General features: G+C 43.0%; 1 protein-coding gene across 1 annotated transcript in view; it reads right to left on the bottom strand.

Annotated features, from left to right (window-relative positions):
* The window catches only part of LOC125450677 (fibrillin-2), a 343,642-nt gene that overhangs the window by 192,691 nt on the left and 128,141 nt on the right, over window positions 1–22,810 (bottom strand). The window contains exon 8 of the mRNA XM_059642692.1: window positions 15,803–15,928. Coding sequence (XP_059498675.1) covers window positions 15,803–15,928 — 126 coding nt within the window. The remainder of the gene's footprint in view (window positions 1–15,802; window positions 15,929–22,810) is intronic.

Genomic DNA, 22,810 nt, shown 5'->3' with positions numbered 1-22,810 from the left:
GCGTGTCCTTGATAAGTATGTACCTGTCAGGCAGGGAGGAAGTGGTCGAGCGAGGGAACCGTGGTTTACTAAAGAAGTTGAATCTCTTGTTAAGAGGAAGAAGGAGGCTTATGTAAAGATGAGGTGTGAAGGCTCCGTTAGGGTGCTTGAAAGTTACAAGTTAGCTAGGAAGGATCTAAACAGAGAGCTAAGAAGAGCCAGGAAAGGACATGAGAAGTCTTTGGCAGGTAGATTCAAGGAAAACCCTAAAGCTTTCTATAGGTATGTCAGTAATAAAAGAATGACTAGAGTAAGATTAGGGCCAGTCAAGGACAATGGTGGGAAGTTGTGCGTGGAGTCCAAAGAGATAGGAGAGGTGCTAAATGAATATTTTTCATCAGTATTCACACCAGAAAAAGACAATGTTGTCGAGGAGAATACTGAGATACAGGCTATTAGACTAGACAGGATTGAGGTTCATAAGGAGGAAGTGTTATTCTGGAAAGTGTGGAAAATAGCTGGGCTGAGAGGTGGAAAATGGAGTTTAGTGTGGAAAAGTGTGAGGTGATTCACTTTGGAAGGAGGAACAGGAATACAGAATACTGGGCTAATGGTAAGATTCTTGGAAGTGTGAACAAGCAGAGAGATCTCGGTGGCCATGTACATAGATCCCTGAAAATTGCCACCCAGGTTGATAGGGTTGTAAAGAAGATGTACGGTGTGTTACGTTTTATTGGTAGAGGGATTAAGTTTCAGAGCCATGAGGTCATGTTGCAGCTGTACAAAACTCAGGTGCGGCCGCACTTGGAGTATTGCGTACAGTTCTGGTCGACGCTTTATAGGAAGGATGTGGAACAATTGGAAAGGGTGCAGGGGAGATTTACCAGGATGTTGCCTGGTATGGAGGGAAGGTCTTATGAGGAAAGGCTGAGGGACTTGAGGCTGTTTTTGTTAGAGAGAAGAAGGTTAAGAGGTGACTTATTAGAGACATATAAGATGATCAGAGGATTAGATAGGGTGGACAGTGAGAGCCTTTTTCCTCGGATGGTGACAGCTAGCATGATGGGATATAGCTTTAAATTGAGGGGTGATGGATATGGGACAGATGTCAGAGGTAGGTTCTTTACTCAGAGAGTAGTAAGGGCGTGGAATGCCCTGCCTGCAACAGTAGTAGACTCGCCAACTTTAAGGGCATTTAAATGGTCATTGGATAAACATATGGATGATAATGGAATAGTGTGGGTTAGATGGACTTCAGATGGTTTCACAGGTCAGATCAACATCGAGGGCCAAAGGGCCTGTACTGCACTGTAATGTTCTATGTTCTAACTGACAACAGGGAGGCAAAAGGAGTTGTGGTGTCAATGAGAGAGCAAGAGGTCTTCATGTCTGGGGGCAGGGCAACTAGGAATTGAATGAATACATTGTGACGATTTCTATGAAGGAAGGAAATACTGCCATGGTCCTGGGAAAAGGAGGTGTTGTAGATACTTGAGGGTTTAAAATTGATATGGAGGAAGTATTGGAAATGCCAGTAGGTAAGGTGCTGAACTAAATGAGATACATCCAAGGAATAAACAACAAAGAACAGCACAGGAACATGCCCTTTGGCCCACCAAGCCTGTGCTGACATATGATGCCTTTCTGAGCTAAAAACCATTTGCCTCCACTCTGCCTGTATCCCTCTATTCCCTGATCAGTCACATATCTGTCAAGATGCCTATTAAATATTGCCCTTGTATCCACCTCCATTATTTCCTCTGTCAATGCATTCCAAGCAATTACCACACTCTGTGTAAAGAAAACTTGTTCTCACACTTCCTTTAAACTTTCCCCCTTTTACCTGAAACCTATGTCCCCAAGTAATTGACGTTTCCATACGTCCTGTAGTAATTGACGTTTCCATATGTTCCCAAGTAGCTGGCATTTTCCTATGTCCCCATAGTAAGTAGCATTTCCATACGTCCCCTGGTAATTGATGTTTCCACTCTAGGAGAAACATGACAAATTCTATCCCAGTCTCTCAAAATATTACAAATCTCTGGTAAGTTGCCCCTCATCCTGCGACATTCAAGTAAAAGGAGACTGAAGGAAGTGAGAATGGAAATCACAAAGATACTGGCCGTAATTTTCCACTCTTTTTAGACTCAAAGGAGTTTCTGCCAGACTGGAAAATTGCAAATGTTGCACATTTGTTCGAACGAAAAATGTAAGAGCCAAGTCTGGAAACTACAGACCACTCAATTGACTTTCAGAAGCAGGGAAACAATAATTCAAACAAAATTAACAGTTTCCTTGGAAAATACAGGTTGATTAAGGAAAGTCAGCATGGATATGTGAAGAACTAAGTTTGTCGGCAAACTTGATTGAATTTTTTAGATGTGATAAAAAGAGTGTTGATGATGACGCAATTGATGTGGAGTACATGGACTTCCAATTGCATTTGATAAAGTACTACACACAGATATGTGAGCAAAATTAGATCCCATGGAATAAAAAGGTCAGTGCTACAATGATGTGAAATTGGAAACAAAGAGTAATTGTGAATAGTCGTTTTACATACAGAAGAAAGGTTCACAGGTGGAGGTCCCCAGGAATCTGAGATAACAAGGTGTTGAGCTGGATGAACACAGCAGGCCAAGCAGCACTAGAGGAGCAGGAAGGCTGATGTTTCGAGCCTAGACCCTTCTTCAGAAATGGGGGAGGGGAAGGAGGTTCTGAAATAAATAGGGAGAGAGGGGGAGGTGGATAGAAGATGGATAGAGGAGAAGATAGGTGGAGAGGAGACAGAAAGGTCAAAGAGGCGGGAATGGAGCCAGTAAAGGTGAGTGCAGGTGGAAAGTTAGGGAGGGGATAGATCTGTCCAGAGAGGATGGACAGGTCAAGGGGGTGGGATGAGGCTGGTAGGTAGGAGATGGGGCTGGGGCCCGAGGTGGGAGGAGGGCCAAGGTGGGAAGAAGGACAGGTTAGGGAGGTGGGGACAAGCTGGGCTGGTCTTGGAATGTGGGAGCGGAAGGGGAGATTTTGAGGCTTGTGAACTCCACAATGATACCATTGGGCTGCTGGGTTCCCAAGCGGAATATGAGTTGCTGTTCCTGCAACCTTCAGGGGGCATTGTTGTGGCAATGCAGGAGGCCCAGGATGGACATGTCATCTAAGGAATGGGAGGGGGAGTTGAGATGATTCACGACTGTGAGGTGCAGTTGCTTAGTGCGAACCAAGCGTAGGTGTTCTGCAAACCAATCCCCAAGCCTCTGCTTAGTTTCCACGATGTAGAGGAGGCCACAACGGGAACAGCAGATGATGTGAAAGTCTTCTTGAGGCCTGGGATGGGGGTGAGGGGGTGGTATGGGGCAGATGTAGCACTTCCTGTGGTTGCAGGGGAAAGTGCCGGGTGTGGTGGGGCTGGAGGGGAGTGTGGAATGGAGAAGGAAGTCATGGAGAGAGTGGTCCCTCCAGAAAGCAGATAAGGGTGGGAAGGGAAAAATGTCTTTGGTGGTGGGGTAAGATTGTAGATGGCGGAAGTGTCGGAGGATGATGCATTGGACCCGGATGTTGGTGGGGTGGTATGTGAGGACGAGGGGGACTGTGATTTTGGTTGTTATTGTGAGGAGGGGGTGTGAGAGATGAGTTGCGGGAAATATGGGAGACACGGTCGAGGGCGTTCTTGACCACTTTGGTGGAGTGGGGGGGGGGTGCAAGTTGCGGTTCTTGAAAAACGAGGACATCTGAGATGTACGGGAGTGAAATGCATCATCCTGGGAGCTGATGTGGCAGAGGTGAAGGAATTGGGAATATGGGATGGAATTTTTGCAGGAAGGTGGGTGGGAGGAGCTGTATTCTAGGTAGCTGTGGGAGTCGGTGGGCTTGAAATGGATATCGGTTTCTAGGTGGTTGCTGGAGATGGAGACAGAGAGGTCCAGGAAAGAGAGAGAGATATTAGAGATGGTCCAGGTGAGCTTAAGGTTGGGGTGGAAGGTGTTGGTGAAGTGGATGAACTATTTGAGCTCCTCTTGGGAGCACGAGGCGGAGCCGATACAGTCATCAATGTAACGAACGAAGAGGCGGGGTTTAGGGCCAGTGTAGGTACAGAAGAGGGATTGTTCCACATAACCTACAAAGAGGCAGGCATTACTTAGGCCCATGCGGGTACCCATGGCCACCCCCTTTGTCTGTAGGAAGTGGAAGGAATCAAAAGAGAAGTTGTTGAGGGTGAGGACGAGTTTGGCTAGGCGGATGAGGGTGTCGGTGGAGGGGTCTGGTCGGGTCTGCGGGACAGGAAGAAGCGGAGGGCCTTTAGGCCATCTGTATGTGTAGGAGGCCTGGGGGTGGTGTCCAGGAGAAGGGGATGCAAGGGAGGCAGGAGAAGGGGTCAGTAGAGGGAGGATTAGGCTCACGGTTAGGAAAGTAAGCGCAGAGGCAGCAGAGCCTTGTTTATTTTGATACAAACTAGTGATTACATAGAATCCCTACAGAACAGAAAAAGGCCATTTATCCCATTGCGTCTGTTCCAGCCTCTGAACAGCATCCCAGCTAGACCCACCCTATCCCCATAACCCCGCATTTCCCATGGCTCATCCACCTAGCCTGCACATACCTGGAAATTATGAGCAATTTAGCATAGTTAATCCATCTAACATGCACATCTTTGGACTGTGGGAGAAAACCGAACCACCTAGAGGAGACCCACACAGACAGAGGAAGAACATCCAAACTCTACACAGACAGTCTCAACAGCTTGAATCAGATCTGGGTCCATGGCGCTGTGAGGTAGCAGTGCTCACAGCTGAACCACTGTGTAGGAAAGCAGCAAGGTGAGTACCAAAAGCCAAAAGAAATAAACCAACCCTTCTGGAAGCACAGCAGGCTCTTCCTTGGAGAAATGTACTGAATCCATAAGTTATCATCAGGTTGCCTGGTGCTGTTCGACGATAGTGACGGCAGCAATAGTGATAGAGAAGTCTGGTACAATGACTGTAAGGTAAGATGCTGTGAGTGTAACTATATTGGGCTGTTGCTTTGTTATTCTGTGGGATACCACCCCCAATTTTGGCACAAATCTCCAGATGTTAATATGGAAGGTTTGGTTGGATAATGTGTACATGATATCCTACCTGATTCTTAGGTTGATCCTGGGTCCTCTGTCCTGTCTTATTTTGATTTGAGTTTTATACTGTGGTTTGATATTCATCTAAATGGATGCTTTGGAGAAGGTGCAGAGGAAGTTCACTAGGATGTTGCCTGGTATGGAGGGTGCTAGCTATGAAGAGAGGTTGAGTAGATGAGGATTATTTTCATTAGAAAGACGGAGGTTGAGGGCGGGACCTGATTGTGGTCTACAAAATCATGAGGGGTATAGACAAGGTGTATAGCAAGAAGCTTTTTCCCAGAGCAGGGGACTCAATTACTAGGAGACATGAGTTCAATGTAAGAGGAGGAAAGTTTATGGGAGATATGCGTGGAAAGTTCTTTACACAGAGGGTGGTGGGTGCCTGGTACAAGTTGCCAGCGGAGGTGGTTGACGCAGACACGTTAGTGTCTTTTAAGATATATTTGGACAGGTACATGGATGGGCAGGGAGCAAACGGATACACACCCTTAGAAAACAGATGGCAGGTTTAGATAGAGGATCTCGATCGGCACAGGCTTGGAGGGCTGAAGGGCCTGTTCCTGTGCTGTAATTTTCTTTGTTCTTTGCTCTTAAACGGCTTGCTGGTCAATTCTAGAAGGCAGTTACAAGTCAAACGTATTGCTGTTTGCCTGAAATGCTGCAGGCTTCCTTCCCTATAGAACGTCAATGAAGTAAATGGAAGTGCAATGGTGGATACAATCACACTGGTCAGATTGGCTCCTGTTCCCTCCTGTGGTCGCAGCCATCATTTGATACATTGTCCACATTCTGTGACTTGCATTCACCAGGTAGTCTTTGGAGTGCACAGCATTTATGATTTCTTTTTGTATTTTTGTAAAATATTATTTTTCCTTCTCAGGGGAGACTAGGTTAATTGTTCTTGCAGAGAGGAAGCACAGGGTTCCTTTATGTTGTAACTATTCTACAATAATTTGTATAAATTCATTATGTTTATGCAAACAGAATGTTAAAAAAAGCCAAATATTTGAACTCAAAATACAAATAAATATTAAACAGTGTGTGGAACACAATCGTGTAGTGAACTGGCAAAATATTTACTTTTGTTTTTCTTCAACAAGGCTCAATTCCAATTTACTTTATGAGTAGAAACTACTGTCAAGGTGAAATAAGCAAATAAGTGCTGGAAAGTGCAATCAGTCGGTGCCTGTAAAACAAAAGGACAGATTGACGTGATATTGTGAGTGTCTACCTTTAGTGAACAGAAGACTAAAAAAGAAGCAGGCCCCACAGAAGGGTGATAAAAACCAAAAATAGGCAAGTAGAGTCGAGAGAGAATGAACACATAGTGCTGAAGAGAGAAAAAAAACAAGGATGTGGGGAAAGAGAGTGATGAAAATTTGCTCTTCTTACTAACTGAAATAATCCTACACTTTGAAAGAACTAAGCCATCTTGCCCCATTACTAGTGGGCTCCATAATTTCATAATTAAAAACACATTCTGAGGGAATTGTCAGCTTCATTCACAAAGGTGATGAAATTGCCTTATGAAAAATGGAAAAATACAACACGATTGTACAAGAATTATTCCTCCGAGGGTAAAGCAGATGGGGTAGATTTTGCAAATTAACACTCCCAGTGCAAAGTTCCATGTGATGGCAGCACAGATTGAAAATTCAGATTTTCCATCTATTAAGATAAATGGCTGGAAAATCATATGAACTGTACAAACCTTGATACTCCAATCTTTCATTTCAGTCACTGAAGAAATCACCGAGGTGTGAGCAGCACTTTGTGAAACCATCTCCCCTCCAGACACATTCAGAGCAAACATCAGAGTATCTCCCACCAATTTTTCAGGTGGTAGCATATTTTAAACAGCAAAGTGAGTTGTGTCCAAAATAAACATGCACTCAGACCACCTCAGGTCACAGCCTCCCCATTCTCCAGGTATCTGGGTGGCCCCTAAAACAAGCACGAAGCCTGTTGGTCATTAATGAAGGAGCTCGTCCCCATTAAAGTAATCCTCTGTGAACCAGGTGCGAATGCTGTAGGAGGTGAGGTCCCCTCTAGTTTGTTGTAGTGAAAGCCATCCTGAATCCACTGCTTCATTCCTAACAACATCTTAGATTTTGCTAAGCACATGGTAGCAGCATCAGCAATATTTTCAAACTGTATATTTGCATAGCACATAAAGATTTTGCAATGATCACAGGCATTGCAGGTACAGTATGTTAAGACCAGCAATCTCAGGATCAAGGCACTGCAGATTTTAGAGAACTGTACTGAATTCTGGGTTGGCTAATTCAGGCTGTGGGCTGCTCAGGCTAAGCCAGTTCACATGGGGTGAAAGGTCACTTAGAGCAGGGGAAAAAGACTGGTGCATAAATGGCGAAAGAGATAATTGGTCTAGAACCACGTTGAGCCAAAGCTACATCCAGACCCGCTGCCAAGGTAAGTTGTTTTTATTTTAGTCAATTAAAATTGGTGCACTGCACACTTTAAAGGTGCCTGGTTTTTGGGTCCTCCTATTTTTGGCCACCCAGAGTTAAGATACTGTACTGGATATTGAAATCAATGTTCGCAAACATTTTTTTTCAAAGCCGAAGGGTCTAGGCCCGCAACGTCAGCTTTTGTGCTCCTGAGATGCTGCTTGGCCTGCTGTGTTCATTCAGCTTCACACTTTATTATCTTGGATTCTCCAGCATCTGCAGTTCCCATTATCACTGATACAATTTTAAACTCACTGCGAAACCTCTTCCAGGGATGCCTAACCTGAAGAAGTTACCCTCCTCCCTCCGGACCAACCTCAGGGAATCTCTCCCCCACTGCAACTCTCTTGTAAACTCTTCAGGCTTGAAACTGCTCGACTATGTCCTGAAGCAAACCAGGTACCACAGTCACATAACTTTCCTCAGCACCTGCCTATGGAACCGGGCACTCTGATGAAGGGTCTAGGCCCGAAACATCAGCTTTTGTGATCCTGAGATGCTGCTTGGCCTGCTGTGTTCATCCAGCTTCACATTTTGTTATCATTTGAGGGGTGCCAGGTGACAAAGATGGCTGTTTGCAGGAAAAGTGACTGATGTGCCATCACTAGTTATGGTCAGTTCGATTTGCATTATGTAACACAACTGGTCCAGCAGAAACTTCTTCATTTTGTTGTTTTGTTTTGTTGAAGGGAACTTCCCCATTTTCAGTTGAAGTGTATTGTCATGTGAGATTGATAGTGTTTGATCTATTGAGACATGAAGTAACCCTTTGTGTGCAATCTTTCATTCTTCACCTCATTAATGGTGAAACCTGGCACAGTATTTAAAGCCTAGGTACATACCACTTCAGGCACTACAAGCCAAGAAGTGACCCCCCCACACCCCACAGTGTTGTGGGGCTCTATCATCAGCACTAAGGATATGGCAAAAAGAAAGCTCACTCCTCACTTTGTGGAGAGGGGTATGCATGCCTTGGTTGATGCAGTGGTGGAGAGCAGAGCGGTCCTTTTTCCATTGACTGCCAGATGAAATGAAAAGTCTGGGTCAGTGCTATGTTTCGGGTGAAAAGGGACAGAAAACATTACAGTGAGCAGGTTAATGATCTTCCACTCACCATAAGGCTAAATGTTACCATTGCCCCTTGAATAGCCCACACGCACAGAATCACCACTCACTTGATCTCTGCCTCTACACATGTGTCTCACCAAGGGTCATGGACTATTACTCTCACTATTACATGCGTCATGTCTACTCAAGATCTGAAGGGACCAAAGACCTGACTGACCATGGCCTGGTCCTCGACTGGAATCGGACCAGTCTCTTGAGTGACGGTGACAGCAACCCAGATTGACTGCAAACCCCTCTCATAGCACAGAGGGCAATTTCCACCTGACTTTCAGTGGTGGGTACTTTCCTGAAGTTAATGGTATATTTTCCACACTAACATGTGCTGCATGCTGTGCTGTTGATACAGCACAATATCACGCAGTGACTGTTCCTCCCCTTAATTATTCTTTACTGGCAGTTTGTCTCTCAGCAATGTACAAAAGTAATGCAAGAAGCTGGCAGCTTGTAACAGAGTAGTGATAATCCTGTATGCCAGGAAAGCACTATGACCCACTGACAGGTTGGCATACCAAGTGCTGGGAAGTCAGTGCTAAACAGTGAGAGTGCAGTCAGAGAGTAAGGTGAAGTCCAGAAAGGCTGGCAGCCCCCCAGTAATTATAAAGTGAGTGAGCATTAAGAAAGCAAGGTAATAATGTGAATCCGATGTAGAGAAATGAGATGTGTGTATGTCGCTAAACTCAAAGTGGCCTGGAGAATGCATATAGGATAACAAAGTGGAGAGCTGAATGAACACAGCATGCCAAGAAGCATCTCAGGAGCTTCACCCAGCTCCACACTTTGTTATCTCGGATTCTCCAGCATTTACAGTTCCCATTATCTCTGCAGAATACATACAGATGTATTTGAATAAGAGATAATGGGAACTGCAGATGCTGGAGATTCCAAGATAATAAAATGTGAGGCTGGATGAACACAGCAGGCCAAGCAGCATCTCAGGAGCACAAAAGCTGACGTTTCGGGCCTAGACCCTTCATCAGAGAGGGGGATGGGGGGAGGGAACTGGAATAAATAGGGAGAGAGGGGGAGGCGGACCGAAGATGGAGAGTAAAGAAGATAGGTGGAGAGGGTGTAGGTGGGGAGGTAGGGAGGGGATAGGTCAGTCCAGGGAAGACGGACAGGTCAAGGAGGTGGGATGAGGTTAGTAGGTAGCTGGGGGTGCGGCTTGGGGTGGGAGGAAGGGATGGGTGAGAGGAAGAACCGGTTAGGGAGGCAGAGACAGGTTGGACTGGTTTTGGGATGCAGTGGGTGGGGGGGAAGAGCTGGGCTGGTTGTGTGGTGCAGTGGGGGGAGGGGATGAACTGGGCTGGTTTAGGGATGCAGTGGGGGAAGGGGAGATTTTGAAACTGGTGAAGTCCACATTGATACCATATGGCTGCAGGGTTCCCAGGCGGAATATGAGTTGCTGTTCCTGCAACCTTCGGGTGGCATCATTGTGGCAGTGCAGGAGGCCCATGATGGACATGTCATCAAGAGAATGGGAGGGGGAGTGGAAATGGAACCCCTCCCCTGTCTGCTTTCCGGAGAGACCACTCTCTCCGTGACTCCCTTGTTTGCTCCACACTGCCCTCCAACCCCACCACACCCGGCACCTTCCCCTGCAACCGCAGGAAATGCTACACTTGTCCCCACACCTCCTCCCTCACCCCCATCCCAGGCCCCAAGATGACATTCCACATTAAGCAGAGGTTCACCTGCACATCTGCCAATGTGGTATACTGCATCCACTGTACCCGGTGCGGCTTCCTCTACATTGGGGAAACCAAGCGGAGGCTTGGGGACCACTTTGCAGAACACCTCCGCTCAGTTCGCAACAAACAACTGCACCTCCCAGTCGCAAACCATTTCCACTCCCCCTCCCATTCTCTTGATGACATGTCCATCATGGGCCTCCTGCACTGCCATAATGATGCCACCCGAAGGTTGCAGGAACAGCAACTCATATTCCGCCTGGGAACCCTGCAGCCATATGGTATCAATGTGGACTTCACCAGTTTCAAAATCTCCCCTTCCCCCACTGCATCCCTAAACCAGCCCAGTTCATCCCCTCCCCCCACTGCACCACACAACCAGCCCAGCTCTTCCCCCCCACCCACTGCATCCCAAAACCAGTCCAACCTGTCTCTGCCTCCCTAACCGGTTCTTCCTCTCACCCATCCCTTCCTCCCACCCCAAGCCGCACCCCCAGCTACCTACTAACCTCATCCCACCTCCTTGACCTGTCCGTCTTCCCTGGACTGACCTATCCCCTCCCTACCTCCCCACCTACACCCTCTCCACCTATCTTCTTTACTCTCCATCTTCGGTCCGCCTCCCCCTCTCTCCCTATTTATTCCAGTTCCCTCCCCCCATCCCCCTCTCTGATGAAGGGTCTAGGCCCGAAACGTCAGCTTTTGTGCTCCTGAGATGCTGCTTGGCCTGCTGTGTTCATCCAGCCTCACATTTTATTGTATTTGAATAAGGATGGGATTGGTCTCTGATGGGACAACACCATTGTCAAATAGTTCACCTTTATTCACTGCCTTATGAGGTTACAATATAAAATATTCTACAGCCTACTGAAAAAAAAGAACTACCTTGCAGTTTGCAACTGCCAGTTACGGTTTCTTTTGGCCCCATACTGTCTCCTGTAATGGAATAATAATCACCTCTTGAAGTGATATTCCATGCTGCAATTATACCAAGCTGCACTAACAGAGTGAATCTCTACGGTCTGGATTGCCTAACACGACTGTACCATAATACAGGCTAAGACGGATCATGATCCCTCTTTTGTTTATATTGCATAAACCAATTATCTTTGTTCTGGCATTGTATCACAGTGAGTTGTTATTTGGTTCCCATTACCACAAAACCCATAGTGGAAGGAAACAGTCTTGATTCAAGGCTTTCTTCTAATGCAATCTAATTGAAATAAGCTTCTGTTTTCATCTGAGCCCCGACAGCATGAAAGCTGTTCATCTGGACTGAATTCAAATAACTTCCAGCTCATATTAAGTACTATTTCTCAAAGAAGGGTGAAGCTAATCCACTCTGAGCAGATCACAATTAACACAGTATCATCACTGGTTTGGGTTCATTTTGACTGGAATCCAATATGAAACAGAATCTAAACAACAAGTTTCATTAGCTTACAAATCAAAACATTATGGTCTTTCTGAGTCTTACCAGTAAAAAAAACTTGCTAATTCTAACTAATTTCAGCTCTTTTACTCAAAAACTCATTATTTTCAACTGAATGATCTGAATCAAGCTACATCTGAAATTGCACTGCCTTCAGGTTTCCACATTAACTAATGTAGAATGGTTAACATTGTTTACGTAAACTGTGAATATTGGAATGGTGGGCAAGCCACAGTGAGATTTATTCTTTCATGGTGCTTGTCAATCTACAGGATTTGGCTGTCAAGAACATCAACATCACACTAATTCAGTTGGTCCTAACTCATCTTTATCCTGTACAGAAAGATTCCCATCAACCTATCAATCTGTTCACACATTTATTTATAACTTATTTATGTTCATCTTGCCATTCATTCTGCCATGCGTTATCTTATGGTATCTATTGTTAAGCACAATAGGCCACCCCACTGTATAGATCAAATAATATTGTGTCATAAATCCACAGTGCTGTGTTCGTTGACCTTGTGGGATGTGATAGCTAGTGTTATACAATTGACTTTAGCTCCCCATAAGTAATGAGGATTCCTTTCTGAGGTGACGGTCAGTTAGCTCAGTTGGCCAGACAGTTTGTTTGTGATGCAGAGAGATGCTCAACAGTGTGGGTTCAATTTCCAAACCAGCTGAGCTTACCAAGAATGTCTCCCCTTCCCCAAGGTGTGGTGACCCTCAGGTCAAGCCACGACTAGTTGTCCCTCTCTCTAATGAGACAGTAGGACTTTAGCTTGACAATCAACAAGTTTTTGCTAGAAAATGAATATTGGTGGATACAAATGAGAAAAGAATTGTGTATGATTGTAAGCTTTGGCCAGGTATTGAGAATGGCCTTGTCAGTGCAAATTGTCGAAGCACAAACAGGTAAAGAGGTAGCATGGATTATAACTGAAGAATGGCTGATACCTTAAGGACAGGGGATAAAACATGGACAGGAGAGAGAAACTTCTGTCACAACGGCCCAGAATTTGCAGGGTTTGGAAAGCAAACTACCACTTACAGTTGTTGCTACTTTGGTTCTGACAGTAATATCAGTACGGAGCAATTGCTGATTAACACAGGAATCATTCATTGAAGTCTGAGAGGACACAAGGCAAACTCCATCGTAGCAGCTGGTAGAATTTAAATTGGATGACTTAATATTTAAATTCCTCAAGTGAAAGTTGGTATCAGTAATGGTGATCATGGGATGATCATTGATTGACATAAAAATCCCCTCTGTGTCACTGTTGCCTTTCAGGGAAGGAAATCTGCAATCCTTACCTAGTCTAGTCTACATGTGATTCTGGAACCACAGCAATGTGGCTGACTCTTCACTGCCCTCCAAATGGCCTAGCTAGTGATTCAGTTGTCCAAACTGCTGGCATGGTGGATATAGCAACGCTGGATGGATGGCAGTGTTCCAAGGAGGCAGCTCACCAATACATCCTCAAGGGCAGTTACAGATTAGCAATACATGTTGGCCCTGCCAGCAATGCACACATACCATGAGAGCTTTCTTTTAAAAGTCTGTCATTTACAATTCCATCAAAGGTTATGCTGCAGACCACTCACTATCCCACACCCCTCCCCAAAAGCCAACACCAATCAATTTATTCTGAATGCCCCACTTCTGTTCTCAAATGTAAAAACCCATAAAAACATTTACCATTGATAAATAAAGTGTAACTGTTTTTTTAATCACTGCCTAGACAACTGACCTTATATACAATATATTTGTGGCATGCTATTAATTTAATTGTTAATTGTATCTGTTATGATTAACACTTAGATACTTCTAAATATGATTATTTTTGAAATGACATTAATGATTTTACTTTATATTTATCTACTTGTCCAAATCTTTATTTTAAACTTTGTGTTACATAGAACATTACAGCACAGTACAGGCCCTTCGGCCCTCAATGTTGTGCCGACCTGTCTTACTGATCTGAAGCCCATCTAACCTACACTATTCCATGTACGTCCATATGCTTATCCAATGATGACTTAAATGTACCTAAAGTTGGCGAATCTACTACCATTGCAGGCAAAGCGTTCCATTCCCTTACTACTCTCTGAGTAAAGAAACTACCTCTGACATCTGTCCTATATCTTTCACCCCTCAATTTAAAGCTATGCCCCCTCATGCTCGCTGTCACCATCCTAGGAAAAAGGCTCTCCCTATCCACCCTATCTAACCCTCTGATTATTTTATATGTTTCAACTTTTAAACAATACTTTGATTATTGGTGTGTTTCATTGTCTAGCTAGCTGTCAATGAGAATTCTTCACATTGACAGGCTCTGCAGCCAGCTTGATAACACTACTGCAGTCTAATGCTGGGAATCCCTTGGAAAATGTAAATCAAGACAGTCAAAGTGCTTGTCAGAGATGGTTAAATTTCTTAGATTCTGAATGTTTTTCTCCAAGGTCAGTGGCAAGCATCTTTGCTTCACTATTTACAAAAAATTCTGGACCAATAAAAATATGATTGAGGGATTAGTAATGCACCTGCATAATTAACCTTGTATACCCTTGATAAATTCTTTTAAAGAATCGTAGAATTACAATGGAGAAGAGGAGGTCCTTTAGCACAATTGAGCCTGTACTGCCAAAAGTACACTATTACCTACACGAGTCCCACTTTCCCACACGAGGCCCATAGCCTTCAATGTTAGGACACTTCAAGGGCTCATCGAAGTGCTATTTAAAAGTTGTGAGATTTCCTGCCTCAGCTCCCCTCTGAGACAGTGCATTCCAGACTGCCACGAACCTCTGAGTTAAAATGTTTTTCCTCAAATCCACTCTCAATCTCCTGTCTTTTACATTAAATTTGTGCCCCCTTGTTACTGACCCTTCGAGTAAGGGATATCCAACCTGTCCATGAATCTTATAGTCTTACGCACCTCTATCGGGAACACCCTCATCTCTCTCTGCTCCAAAATAAATGACTTAAGCTTGCCCAACTGAAATGTTCTGACCTGTACAACATCTTGGTGAATCCCCTCTGTATCCCCTCCAGTGCAATCACATCCTTCCATTAGTGTGGTGACCAGAACTGTACACAATACTCCAGTTGTGACCTCACCAAAGCCCTGTACTGCTCCAGTATAACCTCTTACTCTTATAAACTATGCCATGATTGATTCAGGTAAGCGGCCCATTAGCCTTCTTTAACCTGTCCTGCCACCTTCAGAGATCTTTGGACAAGCATCCCAAGAGCCCCATGTGTTTCTGAGCTTTCTGGTGTCCTGTTATTTATTGAGTTCTCTTTTGTCTCGTTCCTTCTTCCAAAGTTCATCACCTCACATTTATCAGAGTTGAACTTCTTCTGCCCATTGTAATAAAATATCACAAATGAGCAAAATATTTGTACACTGCTACTTGAACAGATGCCAAACAAAGTGCTGGAGAAACTCAGGAGGTCTGGCAGCATCTGCAGAGAGAGAAACACAGTGAATGTTTCCAGTTCCACTTCTTTGGTCCAAAATTCCAAAGAACAGCTATCGCTCTATCCCCACAGGTACTGCCAGAGTAGCTGAGTTTCTCCAGCAGTTTCTGTTTTTATTTACATGTTGCTATTTTACATGATAATAGCAATTAAACTATAGAGTAACAGATTTTCAATTAAGTTAACTAAAAATTATTCATAATACTGGCAGGAAGTTATGATTTATGTCATATAACGGGTATTGTGCAATGATTTCAATAATGATCCCTCAGTCTAAATAACCACTTATTTCAACCTGTCACAGATTAAACTGATTTGTGACAGCATATATCTCTCAGGATATTCCTTTGAGTAAGTTACAGAAAAATATTTCATTAACACAACATTTGCTCAGAAGGCTGCCCAAAACAAATAGAACAACAGAATGATGGATTTTTATTACACTTGGCAGACTTTTCTTTTCACTTTTCGAAGAGAAATGTTTCAGATTTGTGTATTCTTTAAACTTACCAATGCACTGAGAACCATCTGCAGATGTTACATAGCCACGGGGGCAGGTACAGTAATAGCTGCCAATAGTGTTTGTGCACTCGCCTCTATCACAGGCACCAAAGATGGTTTGACATTCATCAATATCTGAAAAATAAACCAAAAAAAGGGAAATGAAATCAGCGAATTATACAAAATTAAAGCCAGATGGGATCTGTCTCTATGAATGATGAATTTGTTACGTTTGCCAAAACTTTACTGATAATCCAGTTACCAAGAATATTGAGAACACCTCTGAAGTTCCAGTGAGGGATTGTTGTTATCAGCAGTGAGGTCTGTGAATAGATTCACTTGCATCCTCATCTGGGACTAAGGCTCCCATACTAATGCCTGTGGTCACCAGTGCTTCTCCAGGGCCTGCAAATAAATTTGTGGCTTCACCTGCCACTGACTGAAACTCTTTGGTGAATTCTGTATAAATATGTATTTAATTTGATACCTCTTACTCTGCTTCCAGACTCCTTATTTTTTTTTGACCAATTATCATTCTACGTTAGGGTCTTAGTCTCCTGCTTTCTCCTTTGTGGTTAGTGGTCCTTAACCCTATTTTAGAGCCCTGGCATTATTCTCACACCCTGCAGATATCACACTTCCCTATTAGGTTCTCAATTCCCAGCTTTCATTCTCTGCATTTCCCCATATAGAACCACAGAAGTTTTAAATTTTGGAAAGAAGCCATTCAGCCCATCGTATCAGTGTGAAGTGAGAAAACCACTATCCAGCTGTTCTAATCCCACTTATCAGCACATGGTCTGTAGTCTTGCAGGTTACATGTTTCATGTTTTCTGAATAAGTTCAGGGTTTCTGCTTCAACCAACAAGCCAGATAGTGAGGTCTAGGCACCCATCATCCTCTGATTGAAACTGTTTTTCTTCATATCCCCTCTAACCCTTCTAAGAATTACCTTAAATCTGTGCCTCCTTTTAGCTGGCCTCTCTTCTAGGGGAAACGAGTTTTACTTGTCCACTCCACCCAAGCCCTTCATTATTTTATACCTCACAATTAATTTGCTCGTCAGTTTCATCTGCCCCCAGGAAGACAACCACATCAGATCCAAGCTTTTCTCATAGCTCCAATTTCAAGCCCTCACAACATTCCTCTAAATGTCCTATGTACTCTCTCTATGGGAATTATACCCTTTCTGTAATATGACCAGAACTGTACAGAAAATGTCATTTGCGGCCTAGCCAGTGTTTTATGTAGTTCCGACATGTCATCCACGCTTTTGTGTTCAATAGCTCATGCAAAGAAGGAAAGCTTAAGTCCTTCAGAATTGGTAACACTGCTCCACCATTCAATAGGATCTTGCTGATCCAACACTCCTCACTTTTCTGCCTTCTCCCCATAATCCTTGATTTCCCAGCTGATCAAGAATCTAACTATCTTAGCCTTAAATACATAAAAGGGCTCTATCCGACACCTCTCATTAACAAGACCACATTAAAATCAAATTTCCTGCTTGCTGGTTAGTCACAGTTATTGATAGGGCATCATCATATGAGGCATAAAATATTTTAAGAGACAGTAGGAATTGCCGAAGCTGGAGAATTAGGGATAACAAGGTGTAGAGCTGGATGAAGACAGCAGGCCAAGCAGCATTAGAGGAGCAGGAAAGCTGACGTTTCGGGTCTGGACCCTTCTTCAGAAATTGCTTAGAATATTTTCAGGTCTTGTAAGATGAAAAGTGGACAGCATTAGATGGAGTCTATGATCAGTTTATAAGGTTTTATACAAGTATACGTGGTGTTCAAATTTAAAAGGGATTTTTTTTTATTCTCAGAGCATACAGGACATGTGGTTAAACTTTATTATTACAACCACTTTGGTGTATTAATCATCAATTTCCTAAATTTTAAAAATAATCCACATCTTCAATACCCTTTTATGCAAATACCACCAGCTTTAATTCATCTTTTCAGGAAAGCACAATTCATATTACAGCAAGTTAAAGGCAGAGACCAAGCAGTCATGTTTGAAGATATCCAAGACAGATGTTGGGAGGAGAAAGAAAGTGAGATGGAGGAGGTCCTAAACACTATAAAATAAGGGCCAGTGTTTGTCTCCTTTCCTGCACAATGTTGAAAACAGATATGTTTGGAAACTGTCTTCAAAAGCTGAAGCAGAAAATGTGAAACAAGTTTCCAAGCTAACTCATGCATTAATATCCTATTGTATATGCCAAATGAAACAGTGCACTCACTTGGCAGCTGTGATTCATGATAGTCATTACACAGTTGAATTTTGTGGTAATGTCTAAATAGAGAAGTGCTTGAGTAATGGAGCAGAAGTGCCAAGAAGGGTTAGAAGAATTTCATGAAGGTGGCCAATGTGAGCTTCAGCCAAGGAGTCCCTTAATTAATGGAATTAGATCTAGACTTCAATCATCAATTGCAATATTTAACAGTTAAATGCTCAGTAGCAGTTAACATTATTTCAAGAAACGTTGAAGCAAACTTTAACTTTTTGTCTTGCTGACATACAGAGAATCTAATGCAAAGATTTTCAGTACTTCTGCAGTTCCCATCCTTCCAATATGTTCACTAAGTATTCATAACAGTAACTGATGAACTGCCATGAATCACATTGACACTGAAAATCCGTACTTTGATCATAAAAAATGTCACAGAAATAAAATAGGCTATTAAAGGTGTCATTAAATGTATAGCGGTGTACTTTTTATTATGAACAACATAGCTCCTGGCACAGAGACATAAGCTGTGGATTCAAAACTTCTCCCAAGATTTGAGCAAAGAGTTCAGCTGGCACTTGAACTGTCAGAATGCTACACACTTGGAGGTCCTGCTGTCTGGATGGGGTGTGTCTGCCTGTATGTTTAGATAAATGTAAAATATGCTCTATACTCTTGTGAGAAGATCAGGGAATCAAAGCACAACTGCTTTGATATAAATGAATGACTTAGATTTGGGTGCACAGGGCAAAATTTCACAAATTATGGTTGACAGAAAAGTTAGAAGCACAGCAAATTATGAGGAACATAGTGACAAACTTTAAATGAATAAAAGCTGACTGGTAGACTGGGCAGACACATACATGGCATCTGACATTTAATGCTGAGAAGTGTGAAGAGAAACACTTGAGTGGGAAAGACAAGCCGAAGTAATATGAAATAAAGGACACTACTCCCAAGGAAGTGCAAGAACAAAGTGACCTGTGGGATGTGCGCACAAATCATTAATGGGGGCTAAACAAGCTGAGAAAGTCATTAAAAAGCCATATGGCTTTATAAAGAGTGGCATAGAGTCCAGAAAAAAAAGTAGGTTACAATGAGCCTTTATTAAACATTGTTTCAGTCTTACATGGTGCTCTATGTCCAAATGGAACGCCACATTTTAAAAAGGAAATGAAGGATTTATAGATGGTGTAGAAAAAATTTAGGGTGGTTGGCAAAACAAAAAAACAAGGTGACCCAAGAGAAAACCTTTTGTGTATTGTGCATTTGAGTAGGTGTTGTGTTATGTCTTACAGTCAGTACGTCATCATAGTATAAAACCTGATGGTAGAAAGACCACATACTCAATCCTACCTCAGTTCACCTGAAGCATGACACTGTAATTGAAGCATGCTGCTGTGTTGTAAACTATGAGCTGAATATTGGCCAAGACACACTTCAGCAGCACACAGATAAGACGAGAGAAATTGTGCTCAGTTGTATTTGCACAGGATCAGACAGTGTCCAGCAATAGATTAAAACAATAGGGAACAATTTTGAAACACAGTAAGTGGGAGTGACAAAAATCACATTGTTGCCCCAGTATCCACACTCAAATAGTGGAAAGTGACATATGGTCCATGTTGTCAAATCAACGATCATTAAATGTTGAACAACAAAAGTAAGATTTTCATACTGTACAGAGAAGTGATTACTATCTCCAGTACATCTAATGCCAGGCAGGTGCAAACAACCTTACCTGGCAACCAACTGTCTAACCATTACAAGATACACCACACTATCCTTCGAGGGCAGATGAGAATGAATGTGATATGCAAATGAGTGAGCAGATAGGATCCACCAAAACTGTACAATGGGCAGAGAGTGAGAGTCAGAAATACACATACTTGGATTCCAGCAAAGGTTTCTGGAACTTGCAACTAGCCCCGGTCATACAGCATCATTGCTGATCGTGGTGTTACCAATCAGGTATGGAGTGAGTGAGGAAGAATGCTCTGATAATGATGATGATAATATGGTCATGTTGAGAGACACCAGTGGAATCAAGGTGACCAAGATGACCAAACACCTACAACAGAGAGCACCACATGCCTCTTCAGGTGGGCATATGATCAGGAGATCAGAATAATAGTCAAACCATAAAAGAAAGTACTTGTAGAGGGGGTGTGGCTGTCATTGGTTAGACCAGGATTTATTTACATCTCTAATTGCCCAGAGGGTAGTTAAGAGTCAAAAACATTTCACAGGCCTGGAGTCACATTGGGTAGACCAGGCAAGGAAGACAAGATTTCTTTCCCTGTATGATATTAGCAAACTAGGTGAGTTTTTTTGTCAATTAACAATTAGTTGCAATTAGACTAAATTTTGACTCCAGATTTTCACTATCTACCATGATGGAATTCTAAACCTTGACCTCAGAACATTAGACTGGACTCTGGATCACTAGTGCAGTGACATTACCCATTGTGTCACTGGTTCCCCTAAAGACTTAGCTGAGTTGCTCTCCAAGAGAGGGCACAATGGGCTTCTTTATGGCAAATATCCAACACGGTGGCTCAGTGGTTAGCACTGCAGCCTCACAGCGCCAGGGACCCAGGTTCAATTCCAGCCTCGGGTGACTGTCTGTGTGGAGTTTGCACATTCTCCCCGTGTCTGCGTGGGTTTTCTCCGGGTGCTCCGTTTTCCTCCCACAATCCAACGATGTGCAGGCTAGGTGGATTGGCCATGCTAAACTGCCCGTAGTGTTCAGGGGTGTGTGGGTTATAGGGGAATGGGTCTGGGTGGGATGCTTCAAGGGGCGGTGTGGACTTGTTGGGCTAAAGGGCCTGTTTCCACACTCTAGGGAATCTAATCTAAAAAAACTGCATGTGTTCCTTTGGCTGCTTCAAATTACCTTACTGCTTGGCAAATGGAACATTTGCTAAAATCAAATTAAGAGATAACGTCTAATTTGGCTGCTATATTCCATTTTTTAAAAAAGTATTACACTAATGCTGTGTGACTCACTTTGACTGTAGTAAGTCAGGTTAGTTCAGTTTGTAGCAGTACTGCATCTTAAGGTTTAGATTTCAGCTTCAATCCAATAACTAGGCACTTGTTCTAAATTGGCACCTCACTGCATACCAAGAGTGTCCTGGATTTCTGAAGAGCCATCAGTTAAATGAGGTGTGAAATCCAGGCCCTGTAATAACTGTGTTCAGTCTGCACATTAAAGATCTTTTTGCACTGCTCAAAAAATGAGAAGGAAGTTCTCTTGTCTAATAGGGGAGGCAACATCCCAGCAGTATTATTGCTGGACTGTTAATGTTCTGGGAACCCATGTTTGAATCCTACCATGGCAGATGGTGGAATTTGAATTCATAAAAATCTGGAATTAAGAGTCTAATGGTGACTGTGAATCTATTATTGGAAAAACCCATCTGGCTCACTAATGTCCTTTCCGGAAATCGTACCTGGTCTGGCCTACACAAGATTCCAGACGCACAGCAACACGGTTGACTTTTAACTGCCCTCTGGGCAATTAGGGATGGGCAATAAATACTTGCCCAGCCAGCAATGGCCTCATCCCATGAATGAATAAAAACTTTCTCTCCTAACCAGTGGATTAAATCATTATTCATATAATTTACTTATGCATTGTGTACAAAATAGCTGATTGCTTTCCTCGCACTGCTCAATGTTTTTAACAGAAAGTAATCCAATGGCATGAAGCACCTCAGAGATCCTGAGGATTTGGTGAGATGCTTTATAAAGGCAGGACGCTTCATGTAATGTTACATCATGGATATTTTTCATTTGTTTTCTGGATGAAAGGCTTGTACTCAAACTCAAAACTGAGTTGTTTAATTGTTCCAACAACAATTACTGGCCACCACCAATAAAACTTCTTCGAATATACAGTTGACAATCTCCATATCTCCTTACACCACAAAACAAAGTGAAGCAAGATGACACAACCAAATTGATTATTTTTATTTTATAGGCAATTTTTGCCAGAAGTAACAAACATAAGAAGGACTCCTTGTCCCCATCAAAATGCTGGAAACAAGAGCAAAGCAGCATGTATTCAGAGCTATGTTGCTGGAGAAGCTCAGCAGGTCTGGCAGCACCTGTGAAGGTAAAAAACAGAGTTAACATTTGGGGTCTGGTAACCCTTCATTAGAACTCAGAACTGTGTTCTGAGGAAGGGTCACTGGACTCAAAACGTTAACTCTGTTTCGTCCTTCACAGATGCTACCAGACCTGCTGAGCTTCTCCAGCAACTTTGTTTGTGTTCCTAATTTACAGCATCTGCAGTTCTTCCGGTTTTTATTTATTCAGAATGTCGTTTAGACAATCTTGTAACATTTTTTGAGGGTGCTCTGTAAAATATAGCTGGCTCCACAGTTGTAGTATTTGCTTAACAAAGTATTGTTCTTGAGTTTCCACGGCTACTGATTTATGATGCAGGAGTAAGTAAAATCCAAGTTCATTATATAGGGCTAACAAGGTGTAGAGTTGGATGAACACAGCAGGCCAAGCAGCATCAGAGGAGCAGGAATGCTTACATTTTGGGCCTAGACCCTTCTTCAGAAATTATATAGAGCTGTTCACTTTTATTGGTGAATTTAGCGATTCAATTTTTTTCATGGAAACTGTTAATCAGTGGCTTCACTCATGATGTGTACAACTCACGAAGTATCAGATGCACAACAGAAATAAGATGGCACAGACTAACAAAGGAAGGGAAAATTGCTTCCATGGGTTTCCTTTTTACAAAAATGTCTACACTTCAGAAG

Source organism: Stegostoma tigrinum, chromosome 3 (assembly GCF_030684315.1).
Source record: "Stegostoma tigrinum isolate sSteTig4 chromosome 3, sSteTig4.hap1, whole genome shotgun sequence".
NCBI lineage: Eukaryota > Metazoa > Chordata > Chondrichthyes > Orectolobiformes > Stegostomatidae > Stegostoma > Stegostoma tigrinum.
This window is presented reverse-complemented; position numbering and strand designations above follow the sequence as displayed.